Source organism: Gracilinanus agilis, chromosome 2, assembly GCF_016433145.1.
Source record: "Gracilinanus agilis isolate LMUSP501 chromosome 2, AgileGrace, whole genome shotgun sequence".
Classification (NCBI taxonomy): domain Eukaryota; kingdom Metazoa; phylum Chordata; class Mammalia; order Didelphimorphia; family Didelphidae; genus Gracilinanus; species Gracilinanus agilis.
Window position 1 is genome coordinate 303,483,913 of NC_058131.1, and position 11,729 is coordinate 303,495,641.

Here is an 11,729-nt window from a genome sequence, read left to right on the forward strand (position 1 = left end):
TCTTCCTTTCTTCCTTTCTTCCTCTCTTCCTTTCTTCCTTTCTTCCTTTCTTCCTTTCTTCCTTTCTTCCTTTCTTCCTTTCTTCCTTTCTTCTTTTCTTTCTTTCCAACTGTACTATGTAGCTACACCATGCATATTTTTGTATATCAATTCTTTTTCTGGAAATGGACATTCACACTTATTCATCAGACAATATTTCTGTTGCATATGTAATGTTCTTTTGGTTCTGCTTGTTTCATTCATAATTTCATGTAGGTGTTTCTGTTTTTTAAAATTAGCCTGTTACAAGCACATGATACTACTTGTTTAGCCATTCCCCAATTGATGGACATCCCCTCAATTTCTAGTTCTTTGTCACCACAGAGAGGATTGCTATAAATATTTTAGAACATAGAGGTTCCTTTCTTTTTCCCCTGGTCACCTTGGGAAATAGAACAAATAGAGGTATTGCTGGGTCAAAGGGCATGAAACAGTTTTTATAACTTTTTTGGGCATAATTCCAGATTGCTTTCCAAACTGGTTGGATCAGTTCACTGTTCCACCAAGTGTATTAGTGTTCCTATTTTTCAACATCCCTTCCAACATCTGTCATTTTGTGATTTTATCATTTTTGACAATCTGATAGGTGTGAGATGGTATCTCAGGGTTGTTTTGATTTGCATTTCTAATCTAATCAATAATGATTTAGAATTTTTTTTCTTATGGCTATGTATAGCTCTGGTTTCTTTATCCAAAAACTGCCTCCCTGGTTTTCTTTAAGTCTCAACTAAAATCTTATTTTCTACAGGAAGCCTTCTTCAACCCCTCTTAATTCCATTCCTTCCTTCTGTTAATTATTTTGTATTTATTCTATATATATTTTGCTTTGCATATATTTGTTTGCATGTTGCTTTCCCATTAGACTTTTAAGCTCCTTCAGGATAGGAACTATGTTTTGCCTCTTTTTGTATCCTCATTGCTTAGCATAATGCTTGGTATATAATAGGTGCTTAATAAATATTTATTGTTTGAATTGTAGAAAGACTATTTCAGGAAAAGGAACAAAAGGACAGAAAGAGTTTTAGAAAATAGATTGCAGCCTGAGATAAAGTAGTGATGGGGAACTTCATCTTGTTGTCTATTGGAGCACATTCCTTTAAAAGAAGAACTCTTAATAATTTCTTGGCTTGCCTTAATACTGACCTTCAAAAGGTAGAAAAAACAATAAGAATAGTTGCCATTCTAGACCCCAGTCATTGACAAAATTTTACAATATTAAAGGGAATGGCTAGAAAAGAAATAGGGAACACAGAGAGCCAACATAGCTTCTTCAAGAATCTATCATTCCAGACTAACTTTGCTTCTTTGGTATAGGATTTATAGAACTGGTAGATCAGGAGTGTGAGGTAGGTTTATATACATTTTGGTAAGCCATTTGACAAAATTATGTTTTTCTGGTGGGCAAGACATACATATAACAGAATCATCAATCAGCATTTATTAAGTAAGTGCCTACTTTGTACCTCACTCTTTGAGGGCCTTGGGATATAGAGACACAAATGAAAAAATCCCTAACCCAAAGGAGCTTCCATTCTAACAGAGGGGACAAATACATATTCAGTGGTTAGGGAAAGAGGGCACAAGGAGAAATAAAAAATCATGAAAAAGGTATTGCTTGATTTCTGTCTTCAAAGAAAAAAAGGATTTTATAAAACCAAGATGATGAGGGAGTGTATTCTAGGCTTGGAGGGCAGTTGATGCAGTAGAATGGAGATAGTATATGGAATGCTACTTGAGATGGTTAACTTGACTGATAGTAAAGTGTAGTAAAAGTAGTAATATATAGTGAATCTGAAAAGGATAGATTGGAGCAGGTTATAAAGGGCTTTAAAAGCTAAAAAGATGAGTTTCAGTTTTATCTTGGAAGCAATAGAGAATTAGTGGGTTTTTAATAGAGAAGTGACATAGAATTAGATCTTTGCCTAAGGAAAATCTTTATGGCAGAAGTATGGAGGATGGCCAGGAGTAGAAGGAGACTGTAGGGATAAAGATCAATTAGGAGGTCAAAGCAATAGTTGAGTCAAGAAGTAATAAGGTCCTGAACCAAGAGTGAGAAGTAAGAGATATTGTGGAATAGAAATGGCAACATCTGGCAAATGATGAGATATTTGGATTGAGGGAGGGTGAGGAGTTGAGGTTAATACTAAGGTATGAATGTGGGCACTGGAAGAATAGTTTTGCCTTTTATAGAAATGGGAATTTTGTAACAGGGAAGGTTTATGGGGGTAAGATAATGAAGTCTTTGGGACATCCAGTCCAATAGGTAATTAGTTGGATATTCAGATCTGTCATCTACATAGAGATGATCAACATTAGGAGATGATGAGAGCAAAAAGAGAGAAGAGAACTCAGGACAGAACTTTGAGGAATACTTAGTTGGTATAGCATGATATGGATGATGAGCCAGCAAAGGTAACTGGGCAGACAAATAAAAAGGTTAGCCAAGAGGAAATAAAGCCATGAAAATTCAGAAAAGAGAGAATATCCAGGAGAAGATTTTGGTCAACTATGTGAAATATTGAAGAGAGACCAAGGTCACAATTGAACCCAAGACCTCTTGTCCCTAGGACTGGAATTCAATCCACTGTGAACTACCTACTTACTCCCCTCTTTTTATTTTAAAAAAAAAATGTTTGTTTTTTTTTTAAGCCAGGGAGGTCAGTAGTTGGAGTCAAGGAGGGAGAGCATTTCGAGCATGGTGGTAGTCAGAGAAAATGCCAAAAGCAAGAGATGGAATGTCTTGTTCATAGAACAGCATGGAGGCCAGGATCCCTGGATTGAAGAGAACGTGTTTGAATAAGATATAAGAAATTTTATGTGTTAGGTAGTACTACCAGTAGTGAGGGTATGATTGAAGATTTAAAAGAAAGTGAGCCTGATTAAGGAGTCAATCTGCAGAAAAAGAAGGGTATAGGATAGAAGGCACATATAGAGAGGGGATGACCTTGACAAGGAGAAGATTTCACTTCATAATATGACACTGGAGGAAAGGAGGAAAGAATAAGGTATTTTGAAATAAAAAAGAGAGAAAGCAGCCTTCATGGCAAATGGCTTCATTCTTTTCAGTAAGGTAAGACATAGTCTTCAGCTAAAAGGAGGATGTATGACAGTCTTGACGAGAAAGGAAATGATAGGATATAAATAAATTGGGAATGGGTTGAATAGCTGGACTAGGTGAAGGAACTAAGGGCATTTTGCTTGGAGAAGACTTGAGGGGGTGGGAACATGTTAGCTAACTTAAAAATATTCTAAGGATTATCATATAGAAGAGAATGAAGACTTGTTCTGTTTGGCTCCAGGGGTGCAGAACTAGGAGTTATAGGTTGAAGTCACAGGAGGCACATTTAGTTTCCCTGAAAAGAGGAATTTAAGGTCAGCTAGGTGGCACAATGGATAGAGGGCCTAGTCTGGGATCAGGAAGACTCATCTTCCTGTGTTCAAATCTGGGCTCTTTTTGCCTTAGTTTCTCATCTATGAAATGAGCTGGAGAAGGAAATGGCAAACCATTCCAGTATCCTTACCAAGAAAACCCCAATTGGAGTCACAAAGAGTCAGATATGACTGAAACATCTGAACAACAACAAAGGAAAAAACTTCAACAATAAAAGTTGTACAAAAGTCAAATGGGCTACCTTAGGAGATGGTGAATTCTCCTGCCCTGGAGAACTTCAAGCAAACTTTCTCCTTCAAACTTCTCACTTCAGAGAAAATCTATTTAAACTACAGACAGAAGTAGATCAAAATGCAGGGCAGTGCCTTGCTGGTTATAAAGATGTGTACATTACATAGGGGATGGATTTTGAATCCTTTTTCCAGTAATAGAAATGAGCCATATTGAGCCATCCATATTCTCTTACAGTATCAGAGAGTTGGAAGAAGTCAGAGACCATATGATCTAGCCCTCTCTTCCTTCAAGCACTATTTTCCATATGAAGCCTTTTCTGATCTCCCAACCTTCCTTCTGAAGCTACCTTACATTTAATTATTTTGTATATATTTTATTTATCACTTTATGTTGTATATACTTCTTATTCCTTCTCCCCACATTGGAATGCAATTTCTAGAGAGAGGGAATCATTCCATTTTCTCTATTTGTATCCCCAGTCCTAGCAAAGTGCCTAGCACTTAATATATACTTATTGATTGAGTTATTGGATAATTACTTGTCTAGTATGTTTTAGAGTTGATTCTTATTCAGATGGGCTAGACTACATGGCCTCTGACTTCTTCCAACTCTTTGATACTGTGAGAGAATATGGATGGCTTAATGTGTCTCATTTCCATTACTGGAGAAGGGATTAAAATTCTATCTGTTACTTAATGTACACAACTCCACAAACAGCAAGGCACTGTCCTGCCTTTTGGTCTTCCTTTGTCTTTAATTTAAATAGACTTTCAATTTAGTATCTATCCATATTCCTATAATTATTTTTTTGCTGTCTGCTAATATAACAGTAATGAATATGAAGTCCCTTCCTCTGTAAATGCAAAAGTTCCTGAGAGAATTCTCTCGCTGGATATTTCAGTCAGGAAAAAAAACGTGAAAATAGTGAAAGTTAATAGGGATGGAATGAAGGAATATCTTAATGATTTGGGAAATTGATATTTTTTTCTCCCACTGTGTTCGAGGTTAATTCAGCTCCATTTGAAGTTTTCATTTCACCTGAGCAGAACATTCAGTTCTTCACATCAGGCTTAACTCAGTGAATAGTTAGTATTATCAATTAGCTAGGAGACTTCATTGTACCTAAAGCAAGATTAAAGCCATTAATTCAGTAAGAATGAAACTAATTACCAGAGAAGGTTCTCAGCAGATTATACCCATGGTATATGCTTTTACTGGGCTCAGTGATTTACAGAACACCTCTCTCGGCAACAATTTACAGTTTAGGAAACTGATTATAATCAAATACAGTTAAGAATTTAGGAAAACAGAGGTAACAGGATAGATCCACAAGGGAAGTTCTCTGCAAAGAGGTTAAATTAATAATAACTCATTCTTGTAGCTCTTTAAGTGCCCTTTAAACACAGTTTCTTCACATAAGCCCTTTGTATTTGGATGTCTTTTGAGTTTGTGACTTGCCCAGGATAGTCAGAAGTGAGACTCCAACCCAAGTTTTCAGATTTTAAATTCCTCTTAACATTATACTATACTACTTTGAGCATCAGAACAACAAAGGAAACATAAAGACTGAGGGGGCTTCTTGGGGGCATTAAATGCTGAGAAGAATGCCCCTTCCCATGTTCCATTTCTCCCAAGACCTTTCCTCTTGGCCTCTTGGAGGCAGCAGAGGCCTAGTTAAAAGAGTCTGGAGCTGGAAGTCAAGTGTCCTGAGCTCTGGTTTTCTTACTTGTTTAACCTCTTTGTATCTGGGCGAATGTAAAATGGGGATAATGAAATACACTCTGCCTTCCTTGCAGTTTTACTGAGGATTAGGTAAAAAAATAATTGAATCTGGGGTATCCAAAGGAACTTTAGTGACCATTTAATTCAACTCCCTCATTTTAGAGATGGGAAAACTGGCTGAGAGGTCATATGATTTGCTCAAGTTTGCACAGATAGGTAAGTAGCAAAGGGTCAGGATCAGAATTCAGAATTCCTGTCCCCTAAATCCAGTTATCTCTCTTTTGCACTATATGGTACTTGTACTAAGCACTTCACTAATGTTAACTCTAATTTTAGTTACTTGAGACTCTTGCTACTGATCTGACCCATTTTAAAGTTTGGTTGTTTAGTTGTGTCCTGCTCTTCATGAGCCAATTTGGGGTTTTCTTGGCAAGGGTCCTAGAGCAATTTGCCATTTCCTTCTCCAGCTCATTTTACAGATGAGGAACTGAGGCAAACAGGACTAAGGACCACACAGCAGTGTCTGAGGCCAGATTTGATCTTGGGAAGATAAGTCCTCCTGACTTCAGGCCAGGCACTCTGTCCACTGTACCTCCTAGCTTCCCATTTTAAAGTTGCTGATATCCATATTCAGACATGAAAGCTATTCCCAACACAAGAAGCAGGTTTGTTTCACATATGTCCTCAGAAGGGAAATCAACCCCAATCTCCCAGGAGCCCTTAGAGGGAAACTCTTAGCTCTCTTACCGCTCTGGTGACAGAGTTGAACCTGTCAAAACTGATGAGGACAATGTTGAAGACAGAGGCAGTACACACCAGATAATCCACCACCAGCCACAACTTGCACAGCCCCTTCCCGAACTTCCACTCTCCAGTCAGGACGTAAGGGATGTAGAGAGGGATGCAGAATCCACCTGCAGGTAGAGAGTTTTCACTGCTGGGGCTGAAGGAAAGAGCCCTCATTCTAAAGATTCTTCTCTACTTGAATACAACTTTTTAATCTAACACCCTGGGGCTTGGAGAAAGCCAAATGAAGCAAGGATGAATGGGTAATAGGAACATGGCCACCCAGTTCTCAAGGTTTTCTTGAGATGCTCTCCTCCCTGAGAGATATCAAAGAGCTTTTTTTTTTTTTTTTTTTTTTTAGATGATAATAACAAAGTTTTGTTGTAGCTGTTTACTCTGGAATAGGGATCATTTCCAGTCAGAAAGTCCATTCACCTTTCCACAATTAGGAATCCCTGTATCCTGGTCTCACCTCCCAAATAGAGTCTTGTTCCTCCTTTGATCATAGGGCTGAGAGTGATCTCAGTGACTAGTCAGAGGAGGAAACTGAGCCTAGAGATGGGAAGTAACTTGCCCAAAGTCATGGCAAGTGGCAAATTCAGGATCTGAATTCAGGACTTCAGACTCCACATCCAGAACTCTTTTCATTGAAGCATTCTGCCATCATCATCGTTTCTCTTACCTTCCTCAAACCCCTAGGTAGGTAGAAACTTAGTTATCCTGGGAGGTACAAAGTGCCTTTTGACCCTTTTGTTCAAAGGCCAAACGCCAACAGCTGGACAGCCCGCCCCTGAGCTGTCTCCGTCTCAATCCTCCTACTTACCCACCAACAGGTCCGCAATGGCCAGGTTGAGGAAAAAGAAGTTTCCCTGCGTGCGCAGGCTCCGATCCACCACAAATGCTAGGATGACCAGAGCATTGCCCAGCACCGTGGTCAGCACCAGCAGCGCCATGAGCGTGGCCAGCAACGCTGCCACAGGCGCCGAGAACCCTCCAGGATGCAAGCCGGGATAGCGTCCTGGACCAGCTGGCTGTGACTCCTGCTCTAGTTCTGGGGCACAAGAATTGCCTGAAGCATTGAATAATAACTGCGGCTCCATGGCCGCATGCCTCGACCCTTGGTCGGTAGTGGACCAAGAGCAGGGAATCAGCCCGTTCTGGAGGGACGCTGAGGAGCGAGCAAGAGTAAGAGAGAGAGTAGGCGAAGGGAGACAGTCTGAGAGTGAGAATGGGAGAGGAGGAGAGTTGGAAAGAGAAGAGCAAGAGAGAGGAGTGGCGGAAGCGAAGGGAGGGAAGAGGATTGGTAGAGGTGGAGAGAAAAGAAAGGGGGAGAGAGAAGAAGGGAGGATAAGGTGATAAGGTGAGAAAAGGGAAATGCTCGTGTCGGGAGGAGGTCGGCTAAACAGGGACGGCCCCTAACTTTATAAAAAAGGAGAGGAAGAAAGGAGTGAGAAGGCGCTGGTGGGAAGAAGTGGGCTAGAAAATGAGAGGGATTTCTTTCAATCGAGAGAAGGTCCTTCTCATCCCAACCCCACCTCCCCGGGTCCTTCTTTTCCTCTCTTCCCTGCTCCGGGGAAGTTTGAGATGTGCAGAGCTGGTGCTTGGAAGAGGGATTCCCCCCTTTTAAGTTTGAACTTTTGAGCAACTCCAAGGGTGTTTTAAAATTTCGATTTCTTATGAGATTTTGCACGGAAGGAAAGACAGATGCTGAAGAAGTCAGGAGCTGATTTGGGAGATCCTTTCAGTGTCTCGACGTGCGACTAGTGATGTGGATTTCCTTATAACTGTATGCCTTGATGTGACAATGTCTGTATCGATAATGTGGGGAGCTAATCAATTGTTGATGAGCAGATAGATTAAATGCAGCTAGCCAAATGAAATTATTCCCACTAAAAAAGGGAGGTAAGTCATCAGAGGCAGGTTCAGGGACGGTGGGGCTTCTCCTAGTGTTGAGTTGGTTTTATTTCCATCTAACTTTTTGGGAATTTGTAATCTGTGCCCTCTGTTATGACTCAATAAAAGCACCCTTTTCCCTAGGGAATTTGCTGGTTGATATAGAGAACTGCGGCAGTAGCTGATTTCATTCTACCCACACATATGTTATAGGCTGAGCAGTGATCATTTTCACTTGGTTAAATGTAAGAGAGAAAATTGTTTTTACAGCCTGCCTGTGGTTCATGAATCTCTTCTTGTGATGAGAGCTGGAACTAGTTTGGAGGGATGGGGGTGGGGGTTGAGGTGCTGAGTGTACGAGACACCCAGAGGAAAATGTGCCAAAAGGCTAAGGAAGGAGGATAGTGGATTAAGGGCAGGAGAGAGAAAATAGAGAGGAGGAGAAACTGAGGTCAGAGCCACCGGACACTCTCATCATAGGTTTTGCTATCTGACTGGGGGTAACTTTTAGAAATCTGGCAGTGAGGCTAAGTGTTCTCAGTACAATAAAGTCTTTCTCTCTATGTATCACCTGCCTGGATATAAACGTTTGTATTATTAGATCCTTTCCTAGTAAGTCAGGAAACTGACAGAAACATCTCATGTGACACCAAAATGTTTTTTGGGGGAACTGAAAAACACCTCTTTTACTACATTTCTTTTCTTTCCTTAGGATAAAAACATTTTCTTTTTGGAGCTGATCTCCTATGCTTCTGTACTATTAATTAGTAGTAATTACCAACAAACCATTTCCCTGATGAGGAGTGGGGAGGGGTGGGAAGAAATTACCAGGGAAGTAGTTATGTGGTTACCATGGATTTAAAGGAGTACTGAGTCTCCCACCTACACAGCAGTATCATAGCTGGTCAGAAGAAGGACAATAGGCTAACCTTGTAGACAAGTCACTGTCTTAATGATCAACCCTACCAGGAATCACCCATGTCAATTACTAACAGGGAATGCCAATTTTACTTTGTTTTCCGTGTTGTATGGGAGACATAAGCTAGGAAAACACAGGCACGACGATTATCCAGGAGTATGTTTACTTCTTTTTTCAATAAAGGGGTTACCTCAACTGATATGACTCCTTTGAATCAACATGGTGACTAAGGAAACATTTCATTGCATATGTTCCAAAGTTGAATAGAAATGATGTCTCTGGAGGGGCAGCTAAGTAGTACAGTGGATAGAGCTCCAGACCTGGAGTTGGAAGGACCTGGGTTCAAATATGGTCTCAGATACAGCCTAACTGTGTGACCTTGGGCAAGTCACTTAACCCTGGTTACCTAGCCCTTGCTTCCCTTCTGTCTTAGAATTGATACTAAGACAGAAGGCAGGCAAAGGTTTTTTTTTTTTTAACCCTTAGAATCAATAAGGGCTCTGCCTTAGAATCAATACTGTTTATCAGTTTCAAGGCAGAAGAGCTGCAAGGGCTAGGCAATGGAGGGGTTAAGTGACTTGCCCAGGGTCACACAGCTAGGAAGTGTCTGAGGTCAAATTTGAACCCAGGACCTCCTATCTCTAGACCTGACTCTTAATCCACTGAGCTACCCAGCTGCCCCAATAAAGGTTTAAAAAAAAAGAAAGAAATGATACCTCTGATCTGTTTTAGGTTTTCCATGGCATTTCTTGTATCCATTTCATATGGATATTTGAAAAGACAAGCTAGGTTCACTGACTTCTTTATTGTATGAAGGTTGCATGAAGTTATAGCTTTAAAGGGTCAGGGCAGGGAAAAGATCCCAACCATGGTATGATGGGTTTCAAGTATGTGTGTGGAAAGGAAGGAGGCTGCATGGAGTAGTAAAAAATACATTGACTCTGGAGTTAGAAGACCTGGATTTGACTCCTGCCTCTGATACTTATTATCTGGGTATCCTTGGGTATTAACTTATAATTATAATATTGTATTTTATATTATAAATTATATTTTTTATAAAAATTATAAAATATATTTTTATGTAATTATAAAATTAACTTTTCTGGTACTTGGTTTCCTTATTTGTAAAATGAAAGATTGGTTCCTTATATTACACTGACTACCCTGCTCCCAGCCTTACCTCTCTCCACTGCCTAAAGGCCAGGTAGATTACATCACATCTCTTCCTCTGGGTTCTCCAGGACCCTTAAGAGGACTGAGAGAATTTAGGCTCTTTGCAAATGTCTACAAACTCCACCAATGGCATCCCTTGTACCCCAATTCCAGGAAGATTATCTTTTACAAAGGGATATTTAGGGGTAGCTAGATGGCACAGTGGTTAGAGTACCAGACCTGTAGTCTGGAGGACCTGAGTTCAAATCTTGCCTCAGACACTAGCTGTATAACCATCAACCAGTCACTTAAACCCCATTTATCTAGTTCTTGCACTTCTGTCTTAGAGTTGTCACTAAGATAGAAAGTGAGGGTTTCAGAAGAAAAAAACAAAGGAATATTTATTTTCAGAGCTATAATAGCAATATATAAACATACTTCCCAATATGTGGGGCTTAATCCTCCACTCCCTTTGTATTACCTCCATCTCTGGGGAGAAGAAAATTAGATTCATGGCTTAGTTCAGTTCTGCACACTTACAGAGAACAATCCCAGTTCAAGTTCAAACACTTGGGGAGACCCTTCTTCCCCTTACCGTCAGGCATCCAGGCTTTGCAGGGCTTCCCTATGAGGCTGGCTATGCTATGCCATTCAGAATCCTGCCTCCAAGGTCACTATAGCTTGAATTCCTGGTCTGGCAGGGATCACCTCTGAGGACAAACAAAACAAAACAGGAAACACATATATCCCCAGAATGAGTACAGAGGAAGGAAGTCCTTCCCTTCTCAGTGGTTCAGTTTATGGCACCAGTGCTATGTATGAATGGCCCTTACCCTTTAGATGTAGGAGGAAGGGACATGCAAGAAAGGATAGTCATGAAAAAGAGAGAGAGAGAGAGAGAGAGAGAGAGAGAGAGAGAGAGAGAGAAAGAGGGAGAGAGAATATTAAATTTAAAAGGTTTTGTACAAACAAAACCAATGCAACCAGAATTAGAAGGGAAGCAACAAACTGGAAAAAAAAATTTTATAACAAAATTCTCTGACAAAGGTTTAATTCCCCAAATATATAAGGAACTAGCTCAAATGTACAAGAAATCAAGCCATTCCCCAAATGACAAATGGTCAAGGGATAGGAATAGGCAATTTTCAGATGAAGAAATCAAAACTATCAATAATCACATTAAAAAGTGTTCTAAATCCCGCCTGATTAGAGAAATGCAAACCAAAAACAACTCTGAGGTACCACTTCATACCTACCAGATTGGCCAGTATGACAGTAAAGGAAAATAATAAGTGTTAGGGGAGATGTGGCAAAATTGGGACACTAATACACTGCTGGTGGAGTTGTGAATTGATACAACCTTTCTGGAAGGCAATTTGGAATTGTGCCTAAAGTGCTTTTATTTCATTCATTCATCAATTAATTGATCATTCAATCAATCAATCAATCAATTAATCTATCTATCTACCTATTTATTTATTTGCTTGCTCATTCATTTATTTATTCAATCATTTATTCACTTATTCATTCATTCATTTGTTTGTTTATTTATTTGAAGTTTCTAATCTTCTGTCTTCGAGTCAATACTGTGTC

At 39.8% G+C, this 11,729-nt stretch overlaps 1 protein-coding gene across 1 annotated transcript in view; it reads right to left on the reverse strand.

The window, feature by feature from the left end:
• Positions 1-7,272, reverse strand: part of LOC123235313 (histamine H3 receptor-like) — a 9,747-nt gene extending 2,475 nt beyond the window's left edge. The window contains exons 1-2 of the mRNA XM_044661429.1: positions 6,996-7,272; positions 6,134-6,300 (exon numbers count right to left, since the gene is read on the reverse strand). Coding sequence (XP_044517364.1) covers positions 6,134-6,300; positions 6,996-7,272 — 444 coding nt within the window. The remainder of the gene's footprint in view (positions 1-6,133; positions 6,301-6,995) is intronic.
• Positions 7,273-11,729: the final 4,457 nt, after the last annotated feature.